The following is a 26,682-nucleotide window of genomic DNA, read 5'->3' on the forward strand; positions in this document are numbered from 1 at the left end:
ATCGCAGTTGGCTCACTGATTTTCTTTGATTATGGTATGGGCTAAAGTGAAGGGATTAGGTTTGTGGGAGCATTGTTAGTGTGTGCGTGTATATGAATGTGAATGTTACTGTATTTAAATGTTTGTTATAGTCTTGTGTTGTATTTACTGATTTTCCATTTTTGATGCTGGTTTCATTGTAATGTAAAGGACCCCCTCGAAAATGAGATGATGCATCTCAAGGGGTTATCCTTGAAAATAAAGAAATAAATAAAGGATACATGAATGAGGTCTTCAGGAACTACCTCAATAGGTTCGTCATAGTATATATTGACGACATACTCATCTACTCCTCTTCACTTTCTGAACACCGCAAGCATGTCATCCAAGTCCTAGAAAAGCTGAGAGAACACCAACTGTATCTGAAGCTGGAGAAGTGTGAGTTTCATATTCCATCCGTACAGTTTTTGGGCTACATCATTGACCAACACGGAGTACAAATGGACCAGAGGAAGGTGGAAACCATTCACAACTGGCCACAGCCCACTTCGGTAAAGGAGCTTCAGCGGTTTTTAGGATTTGCCAATTTCTACCGAAGATTCATCAAGGGTTTCAGTCTCATCAGTACTCCATTAACTTCTTCTCTGAAAGGCCGGCCGAAGTCTCTGTCCTTATCATCTGAAGCCCTCCAAGCATTCCATGACCTCAAAGATGCGTTCGCCACTGCCCCAGTACTGGTACATCCCAACCCCGATCTTCCATTTATCATTGAAGTCGACGCTTCTTCCACTGGTGTTGGTGCTGTATTGTCTCAGCGGCAGGGTGAGCCTCCCAAACTCCATCCATGTGCCTTCTTTTCCAAGAAACTGTCCCCGGCGGAGCGGAACTATGATGTCGGTAACCGGGAACTACTGGCTATCAAATTAGCACTGGAAGAATGGAGACACTGGCTGGAGGGAGCTAATCATCAATTCGAAGTCATAACCGACCATAGAAATCTGGAATATCTGAGAGAAGCTAGGAGGTTGAACCCTCGTCAGGCACGTTGGGCAATCTTCTTTACCCGATTCGATTTCCGGGTCACCTATCGTCCCTGTAGCAAGAACTTCAAGGCTGACGCATTATCTCGTATTCATCAAGCATCTTCTGAAGAAAACTCTTCGTACCACCTCAACTCCGTACCAGCCTTCTGGACTCAGCACATTCTACCCCGGGCTCTGGACATCCAGGTAGTAGGCGTACCCTCTCGCTCCTCCTTCAACGGTACTGGTGGCCATCCATCTCCCAGGACGTCTCACGTTACATCAAGGGATGCTCAGTCTGCGCCGTTACCAATACACCCAGAAATCTTCCGGAGGGTAAACTCGTTCCTCTACCCATTCCTCATCGTCCGTGGTCCCATCTTGGGATAGACTTCATGACAGACCTTCCTCGATCCAACGGAAACACTTGTGTGTTCGTCGCACCCTCAGAATAACGGCCAGACTGAGCGGAAGATCCAGGAGATTGGATGGTACCTCAGATCTTATTGCCACCAGTACCAAGACAGCTGGAACCAGTTCCTCCCCTGGGCCGAATATGCCCAGAATTCCCTCCGCCAGAGCACCACTGGACTCACACCATTCCAGTGTGTTTTAGGTTACCAACCTCCTCTCTTCCCTTGGTCTGGTGAACCGTCTGAAGTTCCTGCTGTCGACTACTGGTTCCATCAAAGCGAGAGGGTATGGGACTCAGCTCATGTACACCTTCAGCAGGCAGTGCGGAGACACGAGACAAGCCGACCGTCGTAGAACCGAACCTCCTCAATACCATCCCGGTCAAAAGGTATGGCTCTCGACGTGGGACATACGTCTCCGCCTGCCCTGCAGAAAGCTGAGTCCTCGATACATCGGACCATTCACTGTGCAGAGGCAGCTCAATGACGTCACTTATCGTCTCAACCTTCCTCCTGAGTATAAAATTGCACCATCATTCCATGTATCCTTGCTCAAACCTCACACTGAACCTGTCACTCCTCCCTCCTCAGATCCTGCCCCGGCTGATGAACCTCCTCCTCCCGTTCCTGTTGAGTCCACAACATCTTAGACTCTCGGCGACGAGGTCCCCGGTTGAAATACCTGGTCGACTGGGAGGACTATGGACCTGAGGAGCGCTCCTGGGTTCATCAAGATGACATCCTTGATCCTACACTACTCACCCAGTTCCATTCTGACCATCCGGACCGTCCTGCACCTAGAGGTCGCGGGAGACCTCGTCGCCGTACTCGTCCCTCTTCCCAGTCGTCAAGAGCCGCCTCGGGAGGGGGGGGTACTGTCACAGCCAAGCCGTCATCTTCACTCGCTCCACCCTCTCGTTCACTCTCCCCTGAATACTAATCACCCTCACCTGGCCATCTCATCATCTCATTCCCTTCATAAACCACTCTCACTCACCAGTCATTGTCTGGCCTCGTCAATACCACTGACAACAGACTCACCCAAACTACTCACCTCAGAGAAAACCACTTACCTTCTGAAGTCATCATTCCCGTTCATCAGCCGTCAGCCTTCCGTCTTCCTTCTGAGAACCCTCCCGAACTCTTCCTCCAGCTCCTAAACCAGAGACTTTGGTTACCATTCAGTTAAGTCACAGAGAACGATATCTTCAACTTCATTACTCACCTTTGCATCCCGGTGCTGTTGCACTTGTTTAATAAATCTCATTTCAACTTACCACCTGTCTGCCTCTTGTGATTACGTGACACCAGGTTAGGCGGTGATTCTGATATTCTAGGTATTTTCAATAGACCCCGACTGATATAGTTTTGCCGATGTTATCGGCCGATATGAGTCTGTCGCTGATATAGCCTATCAGCGAATATGCCACCGATATGAATTCTTTACATTTATTTTTTTACAGAACATATAACACAGATAAAATGCTTGAAATGGCGTAATTACTTTTTTTTTCAGCAGAGCGCGCCCCATTGTTTGCTAATGGCGACCTGGATGAAATGCTTTAAAGCTTAAATCTATGGAATAACATTGAAACTTTGAACGACCATATCTCCACAATGGCGTTGGCCAATCGCATCAAATTCGGGGATCCCCCCTAATGGCCCTTTTTTGAATGAGACCACCCCTGCATTGATAGCCCACGGGGTTCGGGAATTATGGGTGGTTCAATTTTGGTCCGGTGCAGACTGATCTAGTGATCCTGGGGGGCTATCGACGCGCGGAGAGTGGGGTTTGAGAAGGTTCCTTGTGCTGATGAGATCCCATGAATTTGGTGAAGATCCACCAGCACATTCACAAGAAAGCGGCACCAGTCAACACTTTCACTTCAGTAAGGAGGTATCTTGTTCAGGCAGCATTCAGTTTGTTGTCTTATTCAACCATAAGTGCCCTGTGAAGTGGACTTCATATTAAATTTTGCCATGATTCTAGTTCCAAGGCAACATACGCGTTATATTCAAAGGGCATTAAAGTCACGTGAGACGTGAGTTTATATTGGATTTTTTAAAGAGTATATTATGTAACATTTCTCTAGTACGTTTTGGCTGTGTTCGAAGACAGCATTATTATACAGTATATACAGTTAACACTATGCAGTGTTATTTCCCCTATTTATTACATTTCTGTATTGAAATACCACCAGAGCTGGGTAGATTACTTATGAATTGTAATCAGTTTCTGATTACAGATTACATGACAAAATTTGTAGTCTGTAATATAATCTCTTACATTACCCATTTTTGGTAATGTAATCTGATTACTTTTGGATTACATTTAGATTACATTTGTGCTAACCCTCATTTGATAGCACATATATTGAATTAGCCTAATCTTGTACTATTTTGACATATACAAAGAAAAAATATATTCCACAAAATATATTTAATTCACCAACAGGAGCCACAATTGCTTCTTTTTCAAGTGCAATGTGTGGACAGTTAATACTTACAAAATACTAACATTAATGTGCCTTGCTGTTAGTGTTTGCTAGTAACAATGAATATAACTTGGAAATTTGGAAAACAGCTACACTACAAAAAACAATATTGAAAAACACAGCAATATCACTGTTACGGATCACTCGGGAAGCTGAGGAGTAACAGAATGAAGATGCTTATTGTACACAGACACAAGCAGAGGAGTAGGTAGTGATGAGTGACAATGAGGATGGATCCGTGAAGGTAGGGTGAAGACTTCTTGGAGGGACGGTGAGCCACACACACGCACACTTGGGGAACTGGGTCTTCGGAGAGAATCGCTGGAGAGAGTAGAAGAGGAGTTAGTCCTTATAGTAAGCATACAGGAATGATCTTGTCGCGAACGTGACCGGACAATGTTTGAGTGCGTGTGTGTGGCTTATATGGTGCTGCGGTGATAGGCTGGTGATGAGGATCAGGTGGATGTGATTTAGAACTCCGGTGAGGGTGTGCGTTTTGATTGTGTGGAGGTGGAACCTGGCGTGTTTGTAACAATCACTGCCAGGTTAAATATTTATTCTAAAAAAATACTAGAAGTGCATATGAATGTATCAATGAATTTTTTTTTTTTTTTAAAGACTAAAAAAGGAAGGGAAAAAAAGGAAATTTAGGAGAATCAATGAATTGTGAACAACTTATTACCATTGTGTAAATAAAATGTAATGATGTAATCCATACAAAAGTAACTGTAGTCTGATTACGAGTATTTTAAAAAGTAGTTTACTCTAATTACAAGTACTTGAGTTTTGGAATCTGATTATGTAATCCAGATTACATGTAATCCGTTACTTCCCAGCTCTGAATACCACCAACCTTATTTTATTTGTAACATATTGTGTTGTATTTATCTATGATTGTAATTTGTTATTTGTTCTAATTTTTACTGGCTGTTCTCTTGTCTCTTTAATCATGTTTAAACTTTCTTAGTTAATCTATAAGTATTTGCTGTGTTATCAAAGAAGTACTTAGCTTTGAGTAATAAATGTTAAGCAAGTTAAATTGAAACATCTTTGTTCTTGCTGATCTGAAAAATTATACCATTCCATGGGCCAAAAACTGTAATGTGATCCAAACCCTGAGATTTATGATGTGTTGAACCACTGTAATATACACAACGAATATTGGCCGATATATCGATATCTACCTTTTTTAACTCCCTAATGCCGGTATCGGTCAAAAAAAAAAAAAAAACATATCGGTCGGGCTCTAATTATCAAATTGCCAGGGTTTTGAGAGCTCAGCGGATGTGGAGGACTATAGTGCAATAAGAGCTTGTTCAAATACTGAGATGCCAAACCATTCAGGGCTTTATAAGTATAAAGCAAAAATTTTTAATCTGTACAATGTTTGATAGGGAGCCAGTGCCAATATCTTTATTTATCATGCTCTTTTTTGATTAACAACTTTGCAGGATTGTTTTCATTTAAGGATAGCTATGTTATAAACTGCAAATGAGATATTTTTCAAAAAAACATATGACCTGCTCTTAAACCTCAGTACGATCTTGAAGTAAAAAGAGGTGATAAAATTTCAAGTCTTAATTTTGTGGTGGCCGTGCTTTAAAATGACAGTTTTATAATCTTAATTCAAGTGAAATTCATTTCAAATGATTAACAGTTGAAAACATTCGGTAGAAATTTAGAAAAGCAATCAGAAAGTAATAAAATGTAATCAGTTATATTACTTTAATAAAGAAATTAAAATAGTTACACTACTTATTACATTGTAAATAGGGTAACTTGCAATCTGTAGCCTATTACATTTACAAGGAAACCTTTTTTAACACTGTCAGTAAGTGAGTTAAGTAGCTGCTTTGGACTCCGGGGACTCAGGGAGCCCCATCTGATATTGGCAAAACATATTTGTCAAACTCTCCAGTGTGTATTTGTGTTTTCGCTCTGGAAAGTAACAAAAGTTTCTATTTGCACTGGGTTTTTGCAGTGTTGAGCAGTGTAGCCATTTACAGACATATCTGTTGATTTCTTGAACTTAATGGCTAATCAGAGGTGTTTAAGTTAGAATCCACTTATAACTTGAAATGCCAAAGTTTATGTTTATTGATGAGTTCTGTGCACATGCAAATCCTCTCATTGTAGCAAAGAAAGTGTAGACACAATTTAAAGAAAAGATTCAGTCTGCATTGCAAAATGCCTCATTAGCCGGGTTTCCTCTCTCAGGCCAAAACCAGGCGTGCTAGTGCGTGCCAGGGCCAGTCGCATTTCCACTGTCACTTCTGAGGCTTGATCGTGCCTCATCGGTGATTCCTCAGGGCCAACAGCCCGGGTTTTTTGGCCCTATGAAAACCTTGGGCCAAATTGGGCCAGCTGGGTTAGAGGAGTGGTTATGAACAAAGGCAGAGTTTCTCTGTGTCTGGAGAGCATCAGCGCCACAGATAATTTCAGAAAGCTAACAGCAATAACACCAGCATTAAAGACTTTTTAAAATAAGTTGAGCTCAAAACTCACTTTCAGTCAGCAGCGAGTGTTTGAAATAACTTGATCCGATGTGGATTATAATCACCATACAAGGCAGAAATATTTATTAGCGATGCAAATGACTATGCACACTAGGCATTAACGTTATCATAGTAAACATGGTAAATGCGACCACTTGAAGAAATCGGACGTTAGCTTCTTAATCTCTGTCACAATCGTATTTATTAAATAACATATTTTATCTGTCATAAGTCTCGTCTTGAGAGTTTAGCTCCACGTAGCCTATGTCATAAAAACATAACAATGTTTTTTTGTTCGGGAGCTTTTATAAAAATATACTGACTGAATAAGCAGGCTATGTTAATAACGCTTTATTTCTGTGTGACTAATTTTCAATCCCGATAAATTAATTCATTATGATCATTGTATCACTTATTATAGTAAAAACATTGATGCTTTTGGATTTAAATATTTAACAAAGCATGCAAACAAACGGGCGCTTTTATCATGTTCGTTTTGTGATCGCGCTAGTTCCAGTGACTTATTTCTTTTTCATTTTCTGATAACTTCTCTTTGTTGGTGAAATGATGGGGTTTGCGTGACGTTGTTCCTTCGAGGCGTGTAAAGGATGGGTTTTAGTGAAGCACAGCGGAGCTTCTGGCCCGACTGTGGAAACACAGCACTATTTTGGCCTCGATGCTATAGGTCTGAGGCTATTAAGCCCGCCCGGCCCATTTAAAGCACTGGCTTGCACTGGCCCGACAGTGGAAAAGCGGCTATTGATTATAGCAGAACTTCGAAAAATTGCGATGAACTGAAGTTAGTGACAGCTTTAAATGATTAAAAGGGAGCATACTTTGCACACTTTATAGCAGGGTCCCTCGATAGGCGATTTTGGACAGAAAAATGTTTGGCCCATGTTAATTTCAAATAATGTGGCATGAAAATTCAAACGCAACATCACAAAGCAACATTAACTTACATTGTATCTAGTCTGAACGCGAGCAGCGCGCTTTGTCATGCCAAAATACAATAGAACTTATAATCAGTGTTGCTGCTTGTAAATGTGATTAAAAGATTCATATGTTTCATCTCCCTATCTGATGTGAGCATAAGTGTTGGAACAGTTGCCTCACAGGTCTTTATATGTTTTCAGCTGTGACCTTTTGAATTAATTCTTCAGATATTAAAAGCAATGAATGTGTCTTAACAGTTATATCCATTGCTACTGCATTCGTATGATTCGTATGATTCGTGCATTCGACGATGACACACACAAACCAGGATGAAGACGAGGAAGCTGACTGAAAGAAAAGCAAGCAATTTGGATGCTAAAAGAAAAGAGGAAGTCAGTTAGAACTATAGGAAGGGGATGGAGTAATCAAGAGTTTTGAAACCACCAGTGACATCAGCAACCAACGATGACCTGAACGGCTGAGAAAAACATTAGTTGATGATAGACAAATCATAAAAGCTGTGAAAATGAACCCTTAAATACGTGTCTGTAAAATCACCAACAACCTCCAGAAAGCTGGGGTGATGCTCTGTCAATCTACACTCTGCAGGAGGATTTGACACCGAATTACAGAAGCTACACAGCAAGATGCAAACTTCTGATCAGCACCAAAAATAGAAAAACAAGATTCTTCACAAATGTGAGCCAGTAGAGTTTTTGGAACGATGAGACAAAGGTTAACATCTAAGGGATTGGAAAGCATAAGTGTGGAGAAAAAATGGAACTGCAAATGATCCTAAACATACAACCTCATATGTAAAGCTTGGTGGAGGTGGTGTCATGGCATGGGCATGCATGGCTGTCTCTAGAACAAGACCTCTTAATTTTAATGATGACTTAATGTATGATGGCAGTAGCAGAATGAATTTGGAAGGGTACAAAACCATCTTGGCTACCAGTATTCAAGAAAATATAAATATAACCGCTGAATATAAGCACCCTGAAATGAAAGCAAGAGGACTCTCAGTTGATACTACAATGATATAATATTATTGGTGAAACAGATTTAGCAAACGCTCCATTGCGTTTTTGAGTTTGAGCTCTGGAGAATATGAAATATTCCTGTTTACAGCTTGTTTTGCAGCGGTGAGAAATGTAACCAATCACAGACATGTTTGTTGATCTCTTGAACGCAATGGCCAATCAGAGGTGTTTAATTTAAGAGTTCACTCACTGCTCAAAATGCCAGAGTTTTTATTCAGTGTTGAATTATGCTCACTCTCCCGACTCCTCTCTCATTAACAAACAATGACCCGATGTACGTAAGAGATTCATTATGCTATGTAGATAACCTTATTGATTTTAATGGAACATTGTGAGATCGCGAACTGAAATTAGTTACAGCTTTTTAATGATTTGTAAAATGAGCGGCCTTTTGCACTTTTGTACGGAAGTTCTAAGCGGCCATGCATTATAATTTTTTTTCCTTTTTGTTTTCTCGTTATAACGACTTATTTTTCTCGTTATCTCGACATAACGAAAGTTTGTTTTCTCGTTATAACGACATGACAGTTTAACTGTTGCTATAGTAACAAACTCAACTTTGACAGGCATCTGATGGACAACCATGCAGGCGCTCTTACTGTAGCATATATTTCAGCAAATTCTGCTTCGCCTAGGTAATAACGTCTACAATACTGTACATAAATAAAGGCTGATCAATCACTGTTGATTTTTCCAGAGACAGTACACCAAACGTTTTTTTTTTGTAATTAACATGTTTAAATGGCAACACCGCGAACACAGACGGAGTGCCTTCAGAAGGATGCAGAACTATTCTAAGATCTTGAGCTGCTTGGATTAAACTCACTTTTAATTTTCCATTTATTTGAAATAAAATTATATATAATTTGTAATTTTTATTAGTCATTATATGCTGTGGCAGATATCATGTGCGTTACAATTAAGCTTCTGTTTGAAAAGATCGTTCATGTGCAGTGTATGTGTGTGTGTGTGTGCAGAAAAAAAACGATTACAACATTATAGAACAAAACTGAATTAAATTAGCCTATGCATTTTACATATACATCACATTTCTCATCAATATGGTTAACAATAAAGATTAATAATCATGAAAAAAAGCACATCACAAATAGCCTACATCGTTAAATCCTGTCCTACTGTAGATACACAGAACATTTCCGCTTATTAACTACCTAATCATGTGCCTAAAAGAAGCACAAATAAAGATATAGGTGCAAACAGAATACAGTGACATCTATGGGATTTAAATCCTGCCATGATTCAAAACTGAAAATACAGTTCTGAAAGGTTGAAACTAAGTGTTCGAAAACTCAAATTCTTACAAAAAAAAGTTTTGCAAGATCGAAAAATAAGATTTGCAAGCTTGCAAAATGTAAAAAAAATAAAAATATCTATGCAAACATTATGTTGTTTTTTAGATTTCCTTCTTCAGAACTGCAACGTTTTTTTTACGATGTTGCGCAAATAATTTTTCAGAGTTTCAAATTTGTCAGTGTTCTCCCAATCTATTAGATTGTTTTCCAGGTTTGAAACCTTGTAAATAGATCTGAAAACTGGTGTGCGAATGTTTTTTGAAACTCTGAAAACAGAGCTTTACAGGCTTGCAAAGTGGTAAAAAAAATTACATCTCTTCAAACATAATTTTGTTTTTGAGTTCTCCCTCTTCAGAAGTGCAACACTCTTTTTTATGGTTTTGTGCAATCATTTTTTCAGAGTTGCGAATTTGTCACTGTTCTCCCAGTGTATAGTTTGCTTTCAAGATTTGAAACCTTGTAAATAGTGATCTGAAAACTGGCGTGCGAATAGGTGAAAAAAAGTTTTGAAACTCTGAAAACTGAGGTTCGAAAGGGCGAAGCTTATTACGTTACATTACATTTGCACTCCTATTGCAGACTATTTTTTCAGAGCTGAGTTTACAACATCCACTTTGCGGAGATACGCCCACACAGTTGCGAGTTTGCGACTCACGTGATTTGTGGCAGCGTTGTCACGCAGCTCTTCTCTGAAACTCTGAAACTCAGACTGAGCGAAAATGAAGCTTCGCAACCTCGCAACTAAAAAAAAGCCTGGAGGGAGGGCCTTCTGCTCTTGGCCAATGCTTTGCTGTCTGCTGACGTACAGTCCAATCACAAGTCGTATTTACTGGAAAGGTGGGATTGACCGACTGCTCCGCCAATGACAAAAGCGCACAGGATACGCAAAATAAACGGTCCTAAAATTTAAAATAAGGTTACCGACTTGTCGCTTGAATTCATTATACAATTGCCAGTAGCCACTGAGTTTACCACTGATAGACCGGCGGTGCATCAGTATACACACTCACCTCACGCAGCGAACGACTCACTTTCCTCATCTCAGTTAATTTCTCGGGGGGCGGGGGGTTGGTCCTGTAGCTAATTTCACATAATGATTACAATTATTTATTTTTTTTTATGAATTTATGAATTTATGGCCCTGAAGTGCAACTGTCACTGGTAGTTCATGTGACAGTATCAATATGGCAGATGTAGTACGTCCGAATTTTATTAACTCTACCCATATTCATAATATATGTACATACTTTTTTAATGGTTGTGAAGTAAATTCAGATTCAAATGTATTACCTACTCAGTACACAATTTTGGACACACCGTTGTTTTTCATGCTGCCAAGAGAACCAACGGCTGATTACACACAAAGTTTTGAAAGTGACACATACATATAAATGCATGATTCACTCTGAATATGCAACTGACATTGTGATACTAGCATGGGACAAAAATATGGCACGTCAAAATAGATATGTGCATTGTAAATAGATTACTAGAAAAATATTCATATCAATATACATTTTAAATTCCATTTTGATTTGATTTTTGTTAAAGTAATGCCTTGTAAATAATCACACTACACATTGCTATTCTTGTCATGGTGGAGCCCTTGCTTACATTACATCTTCATCTAATTAGAAAAGCTTCACTCAATGATCTGATTCTTAAAGGGATAGTTCACCCAAGAATGTAAATTCTGTCATTAATTACTCACCCTCATGTTTAACCACTTATGTCACATGGGCAATTTTAATGATGTCCTTACGTTTCTGGGCCTGGGAATATTTCAGTTGCATTGCTGTCTAGGCAGTGTCAGAAGCTCTCGGATTTCACCAAAAATATCTTAATTTGTGTTCCGTAGACGAACGAAGGTCTTACAGGTTTGGAACAACGTGAGGATGAGTAATTAAAGGGTTTGTTCAGCCAAAAATGAAAATTAAACCATAAATGACTCACCCTGAAGTCATCCTAGGTGTATTCTTCTTTCAGACAAATTTAGTTGGAGTTATTTTAAAAATAGTCTTTGATCTTTTCAGCCGTTTGATGCAACTTAGTGGGTGTGCACCTTGTTGGTTATTCATGTGCTGCTGTAGTGTGTATGTATCAAAAGTGGGGCACGGATAGCCAAATGATAAACTATGCCCAGCCATGTGTCATCTGCAGTGACCACAGGGCCACAGTGCAAATAAAAACAGCAACAACTACAGTGGTGACCAGGGCAATGAGTTTTCTGCGTATGGGCCTGCGTAGCCGAAAACCCACCCGGTCCCCATTCCTGCATAACTGCACATGAAATGGGCCCAAGATCAACGAGACAGGACCGTGGATGACTGGAAGAAAGTGGCCTGGTCTGATGAATCAGGATTCCTGGTGCATTATGTTGAGCACAAATACACAGATTAACAACAGAAGCTACGGTACCTAGTAGGGTTCCTGTCCCTGTAGCTCAATTGGTAGAGCATTGCCTTATCAAGCGCAAGGTTGGGGGTTCGATTCCTCGGGAACACATGATAGGTAAAAATTTATAGCCTGAATGCACTGTAAGTCGCTTTGGATAAAAGCGTCTGCTAAATGCATAAATTTAATTTAATTTATTAGGGATGCACTGATACCACTTTTTCCAGTACTTGCCCGATACCGATACTTTTACTGAGTACCAATAACGATATTTTTATTGCATTTGTACATTTTTTACATATTGGCTACAGAAACCAAAAGAGTATGCATAATTTTAGCTGGTTAACTTAATTTGTTAAATAGATACAGTCAGACCAAAATTTATTCAGACAACTTCAACATTTCACATTATCACAGTTTATTTTCTATAGTTTAGAAGATGGTAATAAAATATGACAAGAACTCATAGTTAAACTGTGTCAGAACAAATTCATCTTGATAATGTTAGATAACTTTGATAGAAAGGTATGTAATGGATTACAATCAACCAAAAATTATTCAGACAGCTGTTAGTATGACATTTACACAACTATCAATACTTAGTCGGGCAACCCTTAGCCTTAATGACTGTCTGTAGTCTCCTGGACATGCTGTCATCCAGGTTCATGCAAACCTGAACTTTTTTCCCAGACTTGGTCTGAATCATTTTAGTCCCAATTTTGTATCAGTTTTACTGGTAGTACACTGTTTGAAGAATTTTTGGGTATAATCTGTCACAGTTTAATTTATTTTGCTACCCTCACTTACATAAATGAACTATAGTGTCCTGCACCCACTAGTAAAAAAAATATATTAAAAATTATATCTGGTCTCTGAATAATTTTTGGTTTGACTGTATATCATTCAGTTATTTTCATACTTAATTATGCCCATTAAAATATATTTTACAAGTTTTGTTACTTTCTTTGTTCATTTATTTGCTCTATGCATCATCTGTAATATAATAGCATTAGAGCTGCTCTATTGCCGTGACATAGTACTGTAATGACGCGCTTTGCTGTAATAATACAGGGAACCACTCTGTGTCCTGTGATATTTTTCACAAATAGAAAAGGTTTTTTTTTTAAAGGTGAAACATTCTGCGATTTATATTGAAAGCCTCTCATATGATGCAAAAACACTCAAGCAAGCAAAACGCGCAACGCGTGCATGTATTTGTACTGTTGCAGAACGAGAGGGACAGTAGTATTACCTAGCACATTACACACAGGCTACTAGCATTTTAAAGTAGTTAAGATATTTTAAACTTTGGTTAAATAATCATTTCAACAGTATATACATATAACACTTAATTTCCATATGCCACGATGCCTTAAAATTCAATAGAATTTGTGCTGCCTTAAGTCAAAATGTTGTTCAATCAGGAAATTAAAGCTTTATGCCCAAGCATTATACTGTTCCAAGAAAGATGATGCATGCATTACATAAACAACATAGTGCAACATAAGCTTGTATTGTAATATTAATTTTACATTTTAATCAATATCTGCTAATTAATTATAGATATGTTTGTGTTAATAGAATATTTCCTTCAAAATTACTTGGATAAAGAAATTGACTTTTTTTGATCAATTACCTATACCGGCAATGTGCAGTTTAGAACCCATTCATTTACATAGATCCCACACAGCATTATTCAGTGTGTTAATGTAATTTCCACCGAAACAGGAAGTTAGCAAGGGACATATTGTGTGCCCTTTTTTAAATAGTCAGTATGTTTTTTGCGCAACAGCCACAGTTTTATAAAAAATTAAGTCTTCTAGATTTCTTCTTTAGATTCAATGTAGAGCTGTTACTATTAGAAAATAACAATAATAATAATAATAACAACAATAATAACATTATAATCTGTTCTTCACATTTGCTGTTTATAATACAGAGGATGCATAATGATTGATGTTTTATCTCCTTCATTGTGGTTTAAAATACTACGGTGTAGAATTCAAATGGGTTGGATACATTTTGTGGTCCACATATTATCTGTCTCTGCGATATTGTGTCTCTCAATTGGAGCACTCTGTGTGCGTGCTTTGAAGGTGACAGGAGAAGCCAGACTTCATTTACTCCAATGGAAAGCTTGTTTAAACTTTCAGAATCACTCCTTACCCCTTATATAGTAAACTATGTGCCATTAATCATACATAACATAATGAATGTGTGAAGAATTTACCAATTTCAGCAGCTTTAGTGTCTATTATAGTGTAAGGGCCAGGATGCTTCAGACCCTCAAGAGCATTTGAGAAAATTTTATGAGAAGCTAAAGTGCAAAATGATATCATCTAATTTTGTTGATCTATATTGACAGAATTACATATCTTCCAAATGCAAAATTTGTCAGTGTTTTGGAAAACAATAGCTTATAGATAACCTTAAGACTAACATAAACATATGACAAAGTTTTTATGCACACCAAGACTATTAATTTGAATAAAATACAATAAAAACTGAAATATTATTACAATTTAAAATACTGTTTATGTTCCCATTTCAAATGTAATTTATTCCTAAAGCTGAATTTTCAGCAGCTATTATGGCAGCTTTAAGTGTCAGTTAATCATTCAGAAATCATTCTGATATGCTGATTTGGTATATACATCACATTATTAGTGCAAACAGACCAGGGTGATCTTGAAAGTGTGGATGCTATCCCCAACATTGAAACCAAAAAACATTATGTATACTTATGTTTTTGTTCCAGGTTATATGGCTGGGTGGGCAGAGCGGCTTTCCTCAGGGGCTGGTTCAGGGCAAGGGGGCAGAGACGATTCTGAGGGTGGTCCTGACGGGCTACTGAACAGCCAGGTGCAGCAGCAGATTATTCTAGCCGTATGGCAACTCAGGGAGGACATGCAGAGTGTCATGGAACGACTAGAGGTGGTTGAAGGTCTTGCAACTGCAAATGTAAGAAAGCTGAATAAAAGCTAAAATGTTATTTGTTATTTGTATACTGAGCAGTACAAAATAAAATAGACAAAACTCTGTATGGTTTCAGTAAACAAATATTAATTAAAATATAAAATTAATAAATGTTTAAGTTTTAAGAATCGAAGGAACAGCACAAGTATAAACAATTTGATTGCCAGAAAGTTTAGCCATAGATGTTATGGCATGTCATAAATGTTATGCGACTTTAAATGTCATTATTACTTTTTTGCAAAATATTTTCTTCAATAATATTTATTTTTTATTAATTCCACCACTTGTGATTTTGATGAGTAAATAAAAATTCACATCTTTATTTTATTTTATCTGTATATTTGTTTTAAGGCTCAACGTTCACACCGGAGATCCTATTTACAAATGACAGCTGCAGAGACTGAGGTAAAACATGTGGCATTCTTATTATGACTCAGTTCCTGCTTGTCACTGCTTTTCAATCATATGGTGTGTATTTTGATCAAATATGTGTGTAAAAGAGAATTATTTAATATTTAAATTTCTGTTTTACAGGAGAAATGGTGGCCATTTGACATCTCTAGACGTACATTGCTGCTGTTGTTAGTGTGGCCTTTTGTGACTCAGGCACTGTTGTTTCTGCTGAGACGGAGGAAAATAAAAGATTAATATGTGCTTATGAATTTACTGTACTGAGTTCAAATGAAAGTAAATGTCACAATGATAACTAATTAATTGTGACCTAGCGTTCGCTGCTTCAAGTGTAGCACTTTGTTATCATGATGTGAAGAGAGTAAATGTTCTAATCTCATATCTCATAAATCTGATTATTTAATCTTTTATGAACAAGATGAATGCAGTTCTCAGAGACATCCTGGAGTTAATTGTTTAGTTTTATGTCCATGATGCGTTACACATAATTCTGGTTAAATGTAGCTATGTGCATAGACTTTGTCAATAATGTATGAGATACATACTATCATATTTTGAAAATAAGTCATGTTTAGTATATCTGTGCTGATGGTTGAAACCTTGATATGTTGACCTTGTAAATGCCATCTGCACCACAACAAAGGATTACAGTCCTGCTGATCTTACTTGCAGGATGCCAAGCACTATGTATAACTGACTAAAAAATGTATGCAATCTAAAAAAAAGGGGGGGCTTAATTAACTGCAGGGGCCTTCACGTGGCAACCAAGAACCAGCAACAGCATATTCTGACTATGATGTTTGATAATGAGAGAATACACAAATAAACTAAACCGTTGCATTATATATATATATATATATATATAATGGTCATGTACTTGTTACTTCCATTAAACGTGCAACTTTAAAGCATTTGTTCACAGACAGAAAGTATATTTCATGGGTTCTTGACGTTGTGCAGCTGCAACTCAGAATGAGTTTGAATGGTTACTAGATTCCTTAAGTAATATCTAGGGGAGTAAATTAAACTAAATCCACCTTTTCAGGAACTACTATTCGTTTAGGTGCGTTCATCTAGGAAAAACTCCTGTAGCTACAGCCCCATCGACAACAGTGGAATTAAACCAAGTATCGTGACTCTTCGTTTCTTTATGTGATTGTTGTCCACAACAATACAATCGAGACATCACCAGTTTTTTCTGGCTCTTCAAAGTCTGTTTAGCAAATGCCTTCAGTATGTAATTATATGACCATCTTTTTTTTTAGCACGTTCATGTTTGGAATTGTGCTTTTTCGACAAAATGGTCTACAAATTTTAAAAGCTTAATGCGGAAAACAATGATATCGAACAGGCCATGTGTTTTGTTTTGTTTCGCATTGGTTCGTCAAACAGATACAAGGGAGCAAGCTAACTTCCCTAGCACGAATTTCTGGGCCAGTCAAGAAACGGGTTTAATTTTTTCCTAAGCATTTCTATTTATAAATAAGAAAAGACAACGAATTGCTGTCTTCTAAAACAACTAATAATAGCGTGAAGGCGAAAATCTAATCATCTCTCCAATACAAGAAAGCTTTGCCAGCTAAGTTAGCTTGTCACTAAATTCATCATAAAATATCTAACGGAGACTACGGGGAATCCCGAGTATTTAAATATCTATATGTGAAATGCAGGTAAAATGGTTTAACGTTATACAGCTAGTGTCCGTTTTAACCAGTTTGATTGTGATACTTTATTAGTGTTAATCTATCCTGCTAGCTAGCTAGCGAACAATCAGGTTACTAAATCGCTTCTTCGTTTCATCGTTGGAGCTCAATGCAAGAAACAACCCAAGTACGTTTTTTTGTTTGTTTTTTACTTTATATTGCGACATTTTAACAAGGGAAAATACTTAAATCATTATAACCCCCAGGTTTGTAATTATCGTGGATACGTACGTTACGATTTATTTCAAATGAGAACATTACTGCTTGAAATAGGAACTATTTTTTGCTTAAGGGGTGATCAATCCTCAAAAGCGCTGAGGGTGTGTATTTAATTGTTAGGGTGGAGACGCAAAATAACAAAACGCGATATTTTATACTACAACGTGTGATTTGTAAATACAATGTGTTATCAACATGATTTGTAGAGTTATTTCTTTGTAAATAGGGTAAACGTTTAATGCATCGTAGAGTGGTGCGGATGTTTCTACCCGCTCCGGACGTGCTTGGTAGCGTCCACTAGAACGACCGGGACAGCTTTCTTTTTGATTGACAATGAAAGCTACCAATCAGAATGCTTCGATTGGACAGTGAACGCACAAAAAACTTTTTAACCAGTGAAAATTGCGAGTGGGCGTAGCCCGGTCAGGATGGAAAACAATTGTTGGATTGTGGGTAATGGAGGTTTTATTGGCAGAGATTGTTGCGTGCAAATGACTGGCGGGACTTCAAGTCCCACAAAGCAGGAAAAAAGGAGGACTGGCCGCATGCGCCTTTACGTTGGGGAGTTAATAAATTCACAAGCCCCACTCTTCTCCGTATCAGAAGCGAATTGGAGTTTACGCTGGAGGGAGATGTGCTTGTACCCGTCAAGAAACTAAGTCAGTAGAGGGAACGGAAAGAGTTCACTTTAACAGTCCTAGCATAATAACTCAATCACGAGATTGGAGTTGAACGGTGAGTTAACTCAAATTTAACTTATACGACTTTGTTGATGCTGTTTATGTTAAAATGTTCGTTCACTTTTGTAAAAGGCATTTCCCTTTTTTCCTGTGTTTTTGTGAATTGTTTTAAATGACAGCGTTTATGAACCTGATTTATATTTATTTCTCAGTTTGTAAGGGTTTCACTCATCTCACTGATCACAAACTTGTATCTCCTTCAGGTGGGAGTGTACAGTTATGGAGCTTATTAAAGAAGAAGCTGCACCGGAGGATGACAGCAGAGGGCGGCAGAGGGATGGTCTAACAAGCGTCGTCTCCTCAAAACAAATGCAAAGAAACCAGTTAGAGATCTGTCCGGGTTTGTTGTCTGGAGATGCACATCTTATGTGCCGCGGCCGGGATAGAAGCGATCCGGAGCCCAAGGCTGGCGACGCAGCAAGTGATGACGGGTTTACTGGGGACAAATCAAATAATAAGAGAGAATCTGGTTGCACTAGAGTAAACAATGAGGGGCTGTCAGATGGCCGCCAGGGCAAGAAGAAACACCGGCGACGACCATCCAAGAAGAAGCGCCGCTGGAAGCCTTACTTCAAATTAACCTGGGAGGAGAAGAAAGAGCTAGATGAACGCGAGACCGCCCGTGCGTCACGGGTGCGCGCTGAAATGTTCGCCAAAGGTCTGCCCGTTGCCCCATATAACACCACCCAGTTTCTGATGGAGGAACACGACCGCGAAGAACCTGACCTCAACACGGAGCTGGGAGGCAGAAAATCCGCGGCGATCCGCTCCGATGACACGGCCAGCGAAGATGAGAATTTTGAGGTCGAAGATGAGGAGGAGGAGGAGGGGGCCGTTGGCGGTGGCGGAGGCAGCGACGGTATGGGCAGACCCGGCCACGCAGGCGGAGAGTTTTTGCAGAGAGACTTTTCTGAGACATATGAACGGTACCACGTCGAGACTCTCCAAAATATGTCTAAGCAAGAACTGGTTAGGGAATACTTGGAGCTGGAGAAGTGCATGTCACGGTTAGAGGAGGAGAACAACTGGCTTCGCCATGGCCGGAGAAATCCCGAGTCCCCGGTTGACGGCACCAGCGCTCAGCGCGTGCGGGAACTAGAGATTGAGGTTGAGAGACTGAGAGCCGAGAATAACGAGTTATTACTCAAAACCCCCCAAAGTAAAGGTCCTGGACTCAACCAGTCGTGCTGAATTAATGTTTTATTTCTGTTGTACACGTCAAATTGTTGCTCTGTCTTACTGTAAACAGTATCTCTGTAGTATCTAATACCATCTCAGCCTTTGTCATCTGAAGGCAATGTTCTCCCGACAGAAAATTTTATTAAATATTTCGTGCGGTCCCACATATTTGGTCAGTCCACAATAATATGTGATTTGTACTGTTAAACTGACAAAACGAATAGCCTACAATGTTATGTAAAATATTAAAAAACGGTCAGAAACTACTCTTAAGACTCTTGCGCGAGTCTTTGCCATAACATCACAAATGACATCTCATATAATTTCAGTTTTGTTAATTTACCATGATCATTGAATATTTAAAATTGTATTTTATTTAGAAACCACAAACATGCAGCGCTTCAGATTCATATTTGATGGCGCATATGCTTCAGTGTGTTAATGCATGACTGTGTTAATGCATGATAATGCATGTTTTACCCAAATATATCGTCTATTAAATTTTATATTTTAGTTCTAATTTTATTTATCTTATGTTGCCGGTTCTATTCTCTGTCAGTCTTTACATGATAAAAATGCAAAACTTGGATTTATGAGTCATTAAAATTTTTCAAGCAACCAGGTATTACTTTTCAAGTGTACTTTTGCATATAGAACTAAAATAACTAATCTATTTAAAATTTAAATATCTAATAATAAATAAATGAAAGTGTGATGAATAAGCCTGGAAATTATATCTACTAAATTATTAATTTTGTCAGAAAGGTAGGAAAGTTTTTTTTTTTTTAAGGAATATAGTGAAGTGAGTGAGTGAAGTGACATTCAGCCAAGTATGGTGACCCATACTCAGAATTTGTGCTCTGCATTTAACCCATCCGAAGTGCACACACACAGAGCAGTGAACACACACACACACACACTGTGAGCACACACCCGGAGCAGTGGGCAGCCATTTATGCTGCGGCGCCCGGGGAGCAGTTGGGGGTTCGATGCCTTGCTTAAGGGCACCTAAGTCGTGGTATTGAAGGTGGAGAGAGAACTGTACATGCACTCCCCCCACCCACAATTCCTGCCAGCCCGGGACTCGAACTCAACCTTTCGATTGGGAGTCCGACTCTCTAACCATTAGGCCACGACTTCCCACTGTATAACCCACAATATAAAATTCAGATTGAAAAGGAAGTCAATATGACCATGAGATTCAGAAGGACAAAATATTTTGAAAGCAAATATGAAATGCAGTTGTGTTGCAGCCCCTTCAGGACTTGCATGCCTGTGTTAATATCAATTTTCCAGTACACTTTCTCACTCAGCTCTAAGGTATATCACTGGCTTTGTGACTTTACAGAAAGTCTTTAGCCAGAAGTTGTGATAAGGTATTTTATCAAAGCAGTTTGATCCGGTGTTTATATATGTGTGTTTGTGTGTGTTTAAACTTATCTCAGTGTAAAACTCAGTCTGAGTAATTGTAATATCACTATAGAGATATTCTAACTTACAGAGGCTAGCATCTCATATATACTGATAAACTCAAATTCTTGAAATGTTGTATAGGCCTTGCAATTTTTCAGCACACGCACGCCACACAGAAATAACATTCTATATACAAAGTACAAAGGTAAACCAGTATACAGACTGTTGCACTATAAAAATTAAACAATTCAAAACAAATAATATATATTCAATCACATTTATTTAGAGGTTAACTTATCAAGGATTTATGTTCGTTACAATCACCAAAATGCTTTATGTACATGCAAAGGGAGAGTAACAACAAACATGTAATTTGGTATACATTAAATTGGGATTATATCACAAGGGGATATAAAGTTTACAAACATGCTTTCTGGTCACAGAACTCTGCAAAGGTGTATCAAAGCTGTCATGAAGTGAAATATATTGAATAGGCAGTAGAGGGAAGAGCACAGTGAGTTGGTATTCAAGGACAACTGCTATTTTATCTTTTGTGACAGCAGTGTGCAGCACTGCCACTAATGCAGCTTTTATTGCAATGGAGAATTCTTAAAGGGCAGGTGTTGGTTTATGTTATCAAGGGAGAACTGCAGACCTCACTTTTTTTGAAGATCTAATTTGGAGGCAGTCTAATACTTGGATTTCTCGGCGACGTCATCACTGCTTGCGCACGCAACCAAGAGGCAAAAGACCCGCGCTCTTCGTACCGGAGTAAATGGTTTAGGTGGTGGTGTTGTCGCTAGTCAAAATGCCAAGGAGTTGCGTTGTCAATTGTACCAACCGAGCCAGTGCTGGGTGTCAGATGTTCAACGTGCCACAGTATGTCCGGATTTTGATTCGTAAACAGTTGGACGTTTTACATAATGTTATATTAATAATATATTAATATGAAACACAAACAAACAGATCCAACTGTGAAATTGCAATTTATTATTGAGTCAACGCGAAATTACAAACAATGCAAAATCTACGTTAATTGCAATGTTCTTTTACTGAACTCGGCATAACAGATAGCGGTTTTCTGCCTCCTGGATGCGCGCGCATCCGGTATTGTTTGTATACAAGAAACCCGTGTATACCCTATTTATAGATATGTACCGGTACTATAGATGTCTCCTCACACAGCTTTCTCTAATACTTGATTCTGAAAGGTCAATTGCATCATTGAAGGGGAAGGAAAAAAAAGTTGCGTATAAACCGTCCTAAATTTGTTCTAAGCTAATTTCTCAAAAGTGCATAAGCGCAATTAAGAGAAAACAAAAATGCGCACAAAAACATGCATACGCCTCTCTTCCAGATGTCAAATTTATAAATTGCAAATTATCTCTGAAAAATTTCAGAGTAATGGGGTATGGATTTTGAATGTGTAAGTTTCATAAATGTAGAACATTTTGAGCAGTCGTGTTCAAAGGAATTTAATTAAATTCACACTGGTAATATTCAAAAACAATTTCACAATTTAAAAAATAATAATGATATATAATATATAAGCTTTTTAAAATTTATAATTAAAACAACAGGATAAAAAACAAGTAGAATAAGAATAAGTAACCAATCAAATGAAATCAGTATTGATTGTACTACAGAGGTGAATTAAATGTGAATTGAACTATTCGAATAGAAAGTTACTGTCTTTAGGAATGGGTAATTGAATCAGATTCGTTTAAAAACACACAATCATTCATAAAAGAAACAATGCTGTGTTTGCTTGGAGATGCGCAGAGAAATCCACACACCAGCCGGAGTCATCGTCCGGTAACAGCCCTACTGAGTCCCAGAGGCTCGTAGACAGGCTATTGAACAGGAAATTCAACAAATGCTGAAGTTAGAGGTAATTGAGCTATCGAACAGCCATTGGTCCAGCCCTATCGTCATGGTCCCCAAGCCAGATGGCACCTTCCGCTTCTGCGAGCGCTGGGAAGACTTCCTGGACTGTCTGCGGAGGGCGCTGATGGAGCTACGTAGGGCTGGGCTCACTGCCAACCCCCAGAATTGTCACTTGGGCCTGACCGAGGCGAAGTACCTGGGCTTCCAAGTCAGAAGGGGCCTCATCCGACCCCAAGAGAAGAAGGTCGAGGCGATACGGTCTGCACCGAAGCCCAGCTCAAAGACCCAGGTACGAGGTATGCATTGGTGTGTGTGTGTGTGCGCGCGTCAGAAATGAGTATTTCAAAAGTTTTAATTCATAATTGATAAATATAGTCATGTATATGACTATTCTAGTAAGCTCCTTAATGTCACGGTTCATGAATGCACGGTTTTCCTGCTCGTCTCAAGTTTTGTCATGTTGATGGTTACATGTGGGCGTTACCTGTAGTATATGCACTGAGTGGTTCTGTCCAGTACGCCCCCATACAGTTTGTGTAGTTGGTATGACCCACTGTTGTATGGCTGGTAGCCAACGTTGTGAATAGTGCGTGAACAAAATGACTAGTAAAGAAGTTCAGCGTGATAACTCCTGTGTGTACTTGTCTTAAGGCCAATTAAGGCTTAACAGAGACCACAACATGGTGTCAGAAGTCAATGTATCCACTGAATAACACCGCGCACGTCAAGTTGTGACTGAAGATCACCGTGGCGCAGGAAACTTAAAACAGTGACGAACAGCTGCACAGCCGGATTTTCCTAGAGAGCCTTATGAGCTAACTAAATGGAAAAAATGGAAATGCTTCGTCCGCCGCCACCTTTGTCCCTGACGGGGAACTTGGCTGAAAATTGGCGTAAGTGGGAACAAAGATTTTATTTGTATCTTACTGCCTCAGCTCTAGTGGATGAATCTGAGACGAGAAAAATTGCTGTTCTGCTGCATAGCATAGGAGAAGAGGCGCTAGAAATTTATAACTCGCTCGAGATTGAATACGAGTATTCACAAGATAAAAAATTATCAGAGGTCCTTGCAGCACTGCGAAATTACTGTGCTCCGCGAAAGAATAACGTCTTCGAATGACATCAGTTCTGGGCCCACACATTCTCTGAGCAAGCAGGCATAGACAAATTTCTCACGGAGCTAAGAAACAAAGCACGCACATGTGAATTCGGAGGAACTGAAGATCTCATGATACGGGACAAAATAGTTTTCAGCATAACAGACTCTGGCCTTCGTGAGTGATTGCTGTCTATAACTGAGTTAACCCTTTCAAAAGCCAGTGACACATGCAGAGCTAAAGAAGTCGCGAGGGCACAAGTTACAGCTATGGCAGCATCATCAGAAACACAATTTGTGCATGCCGTCACATAAAACGGTCAGCAGCCTAAATGGAGATCAAATATACCAGCAGTGCACAAACAAATGACAGCACCAACTAGAGCACATTCAAAAAGTTGTGGCAAATGCGGACGCATTCACATGCCAAGGCAGTGCCCTGCCTATAATGAAGTTTGCAAAAAATGTGGCAAAAAGAACCACTTCGCACTAGTGTGCAAATCTAAAGCCAAGATGGACGCGCTTGACATAGATACTGAAATAACTGGTATAGACGCACTGTTTGTGGGTTCGGTAGTTCACTCAAACACATCAGATACAGGCTGGCACACAAAACTGAGTATAGCAGGCACAGTTGTCAACTTCAAGCTCGACACGAGTGCCGAAGCAAATTCCAAAGAAAATCATTGATCAGCTTCAGGTTCCTGTGAACATCCAAAAGACAAACACAGTGCTTGTGTCGTATGGAGGCACCCGGATCAAATTAGAAGGTGTTGTTAAACTTCATGTGCATGCTAAAACTAAAACAACTGACATGATGTTCTTTGTGACCACAGCATCAGATATAGCCCTACTGGGGAGACAGGCATGTGTGCAGTTGGACCTCATAAGAAAAGTAGACGCTCTCGCACCGTCGTCACCTGCCACAAAAACTGAGCTCCTCAGCCGCTATGCATCAGTGTTTCAAGATTTGGGCCAGTTTCCAGGATTGCACCATATTCACACTGACCCGTCCATTCCTCCGGTAATACATGGATGCAGGAAGATACCATATGAAGTCCATGACCGACTTAAAGAGACACTAGATGACTTGGAGAAAAGGGGTGTCATAAGCAAAGTGTCTAAAACTACTGCATGGGTTAGCAGTCTCTGCATTACAGAAAAGAAGAACGGCGCACTGAGAGTCTGCCTGGACCCCAGAGACCTAAACAAGGCCATACTCCGCCAGCACTACAATATTCCCACTCTGGAGGACATACGGAGTAAGCTAGCCGGCAAAACGTTGTTCACCATACTGGATGTGAAGGACGGCTACTGGCAGATTCAACTAGATGAGGAGTCAGCAGATCTCTGTGCTTTCAACACGCCGTGGGGCAGGTACCGTTTTCATCGCATGCCTTTTGGCATAAAGACAGCGAGCGAGGTATTTCAGCGCTTGAGCTCAGAAAGCTTTGGGGACATTGAAGGTGTTTTCATGGTGGCTGATGACAGGATCATAGCGGCATCCACCAAAGCGGAGCGTGATGTCATCCTAGAGAAAGTGATGAACAGAGCGTTGAGTCTAAATGTAAAATTCCACAAAGACAAGTTGCAGTATATGGTCAATGAGGTGACTTACCTAGGCCACGTAATCACCGCTGAGGGAGTGAAACCTGATGAGTCCAAGGTCTCAGCAATATTGCAATTTCCCCCTCCCACTGACAGAAAAGCCCTTCAACATCTGCTAGGTATGACACGCTACCTGTCGCAATACATTCCCAACGAAGCCACCCTCACTGCACCACTCAGGCTGTTGCTAAGGAAAGACAACAGCCTTGCCGTAAAGAGATCATGTGTGAACAGGATCTTTTCAAAAATACCGGTAAATTCGTTCCCGCAATTTACCGGTATGAGAAGTTGTAACATTACCAGTAAATTGCCGGAATTCTGCTGTGTGTGAACGCAGAAGGAAAATTACCGGTATGAGCACGTAAGAGTTCAGAACGCGGTGACGTAAGACGTCTACTCTGGGCCAATCATAACAATGTGACGCATTCACGCACTGTTTAAGAAAATAAAATAAATGTCATCCAACTGAAGCGACAGTGAAATTAAAGCGATTCTCCTTATCCGGGCGGATGAAGAAATATGTCATCATTTGAGAGAAACTGTTAGTGATGCAGTAACGTATGATAAAATAACTGTTAACTGTCTCCGAGAGCAATGCATTCACAGGACAAAGTCAGGTCATCAATAAACTGAAAACATTGCGTCTTAATATCTAAAAAATAAACGACCATCACAAACAAAATAGTAGGCCTAGTGGAGTTATTTCTTGTTCCTATTATGACTTTTGTCAATCTATTTGGGGACCCTGCTACTCCATAAATCCTGTAGCTCTAAACCAGCTCTAAACCATCTCAACCCGCGGCACGTCATGAAATCACATGCGGCCCACCATGCCAACACAATAAAAAAAAAAAATTAGGTTTTACAACTTATTTTAGTTTTTACATATGGAAAAACACATAGGGTACAAACGAGAAGTCGGAGCAGTGGAGAAGAGAAGAGTGCTGGACATTCGGCATCAACTTTCGGTTTGCCCCGCAACTCACTTCAGCCCATCTTTTTTCCCAATGCTCCCAAAACAGCTTATACTACTGTTTCAGCTATTAAAATAGTTCAGTTTTGTATGTTTGGAGCAGTTTTTGATCATTAAACAGGCCTATAAGTTTATTTTTTAAAGCGGCCAGCACAGAGAGAGAGTTTACATAGCCTATGTTTAATCAGTTTAGCCTTCTAAAATAATCACAAATTGTCTAAAATAAAATCTAAAGATATAAAACAGTTCAAGCATGTAACGATGTTTTAATGTTAAACCCAGATACATGTGCGCTATATATGCGAATATTTTGTGCAGAGAGTGCAAGATAAAGCACGCTTTTTTGGGACATATAGGTGCCAGCGCGATCATAATATAAAATAAAGA

At 39.4% G+C, this 26,682-nt stretch overlaps 2 protein-coding genes across 9 annotated transcripts in view; both read left to right on the forward strand.

The window, feature by feature from the left end:
* Window positions 1-15,856, forward strand: part of acbd4 (acyl-CoA binding domain containing 4) — a 37,221-nt gene extending 21,365 nt beyond the window's left edge. For all 8 annotated transcript variants that reach the window (XM_059530680.1, XM_059530685.1, XM_059530684.1 and 5 more), the window contains 3 exons: window positions 14,849-15,051; window positions 15,418-15,471; window positions 15,601-15,856. In XM_059530680.1, the coding sequence (XP_059386663.1) occupies window positions 14,849-15,051; window positions 15,418-15,471; window positions 15,601-15,714 (371 nt within the window). In that variant the 3' untranslated portion in view covers window positions 15,715-15,856. The remainder of the gene's footprint in view (window positions 1-14,848; window positions 15,052-15,417; window positions 15,472-15,600) is intronic.
* Window positions 15,857-17,976: 2,120 nt separating this feature from the next.
* Window positions 17,977-19,907, forward strand: hexim1 (HEXIM P-TEFb complex subunit 1). Its single transcript, XM_059530687.1, has 2 exons — window positions 17,977-18,134; window positions 18,343-19,907. The coding sequence occupies exon 2, from the start codon at window positions 18,359-18,361 to the stop codon at window positions 19,328-19,330; it is 972 nt and encodes a 323-aa protein (XP_059386670.1). The 5' UTR covers window positions 17,977-18,134; window positions 18,343-18,358; the 3' UTR covers window positions 19,331-19,907.
* The last annotated feature ends 6,775 nt before the right edge of the window (window positions 19,908-26,682 follow it).

The sequence above is a fragment of the Carassius carassius genome, chromosome 39 (genome assembly GCF_963082965.1).
Source record: "Carassius carassius chromosome 39, fCarCar2.1, whole genome shotgun sequence".
Classification (NCBI taxonomy): Eukaryota; Metazoa; Chordata; class Actinopteri; order Cypriniformes; family Cyprinidae; genus Carassius; species Carassius carassius.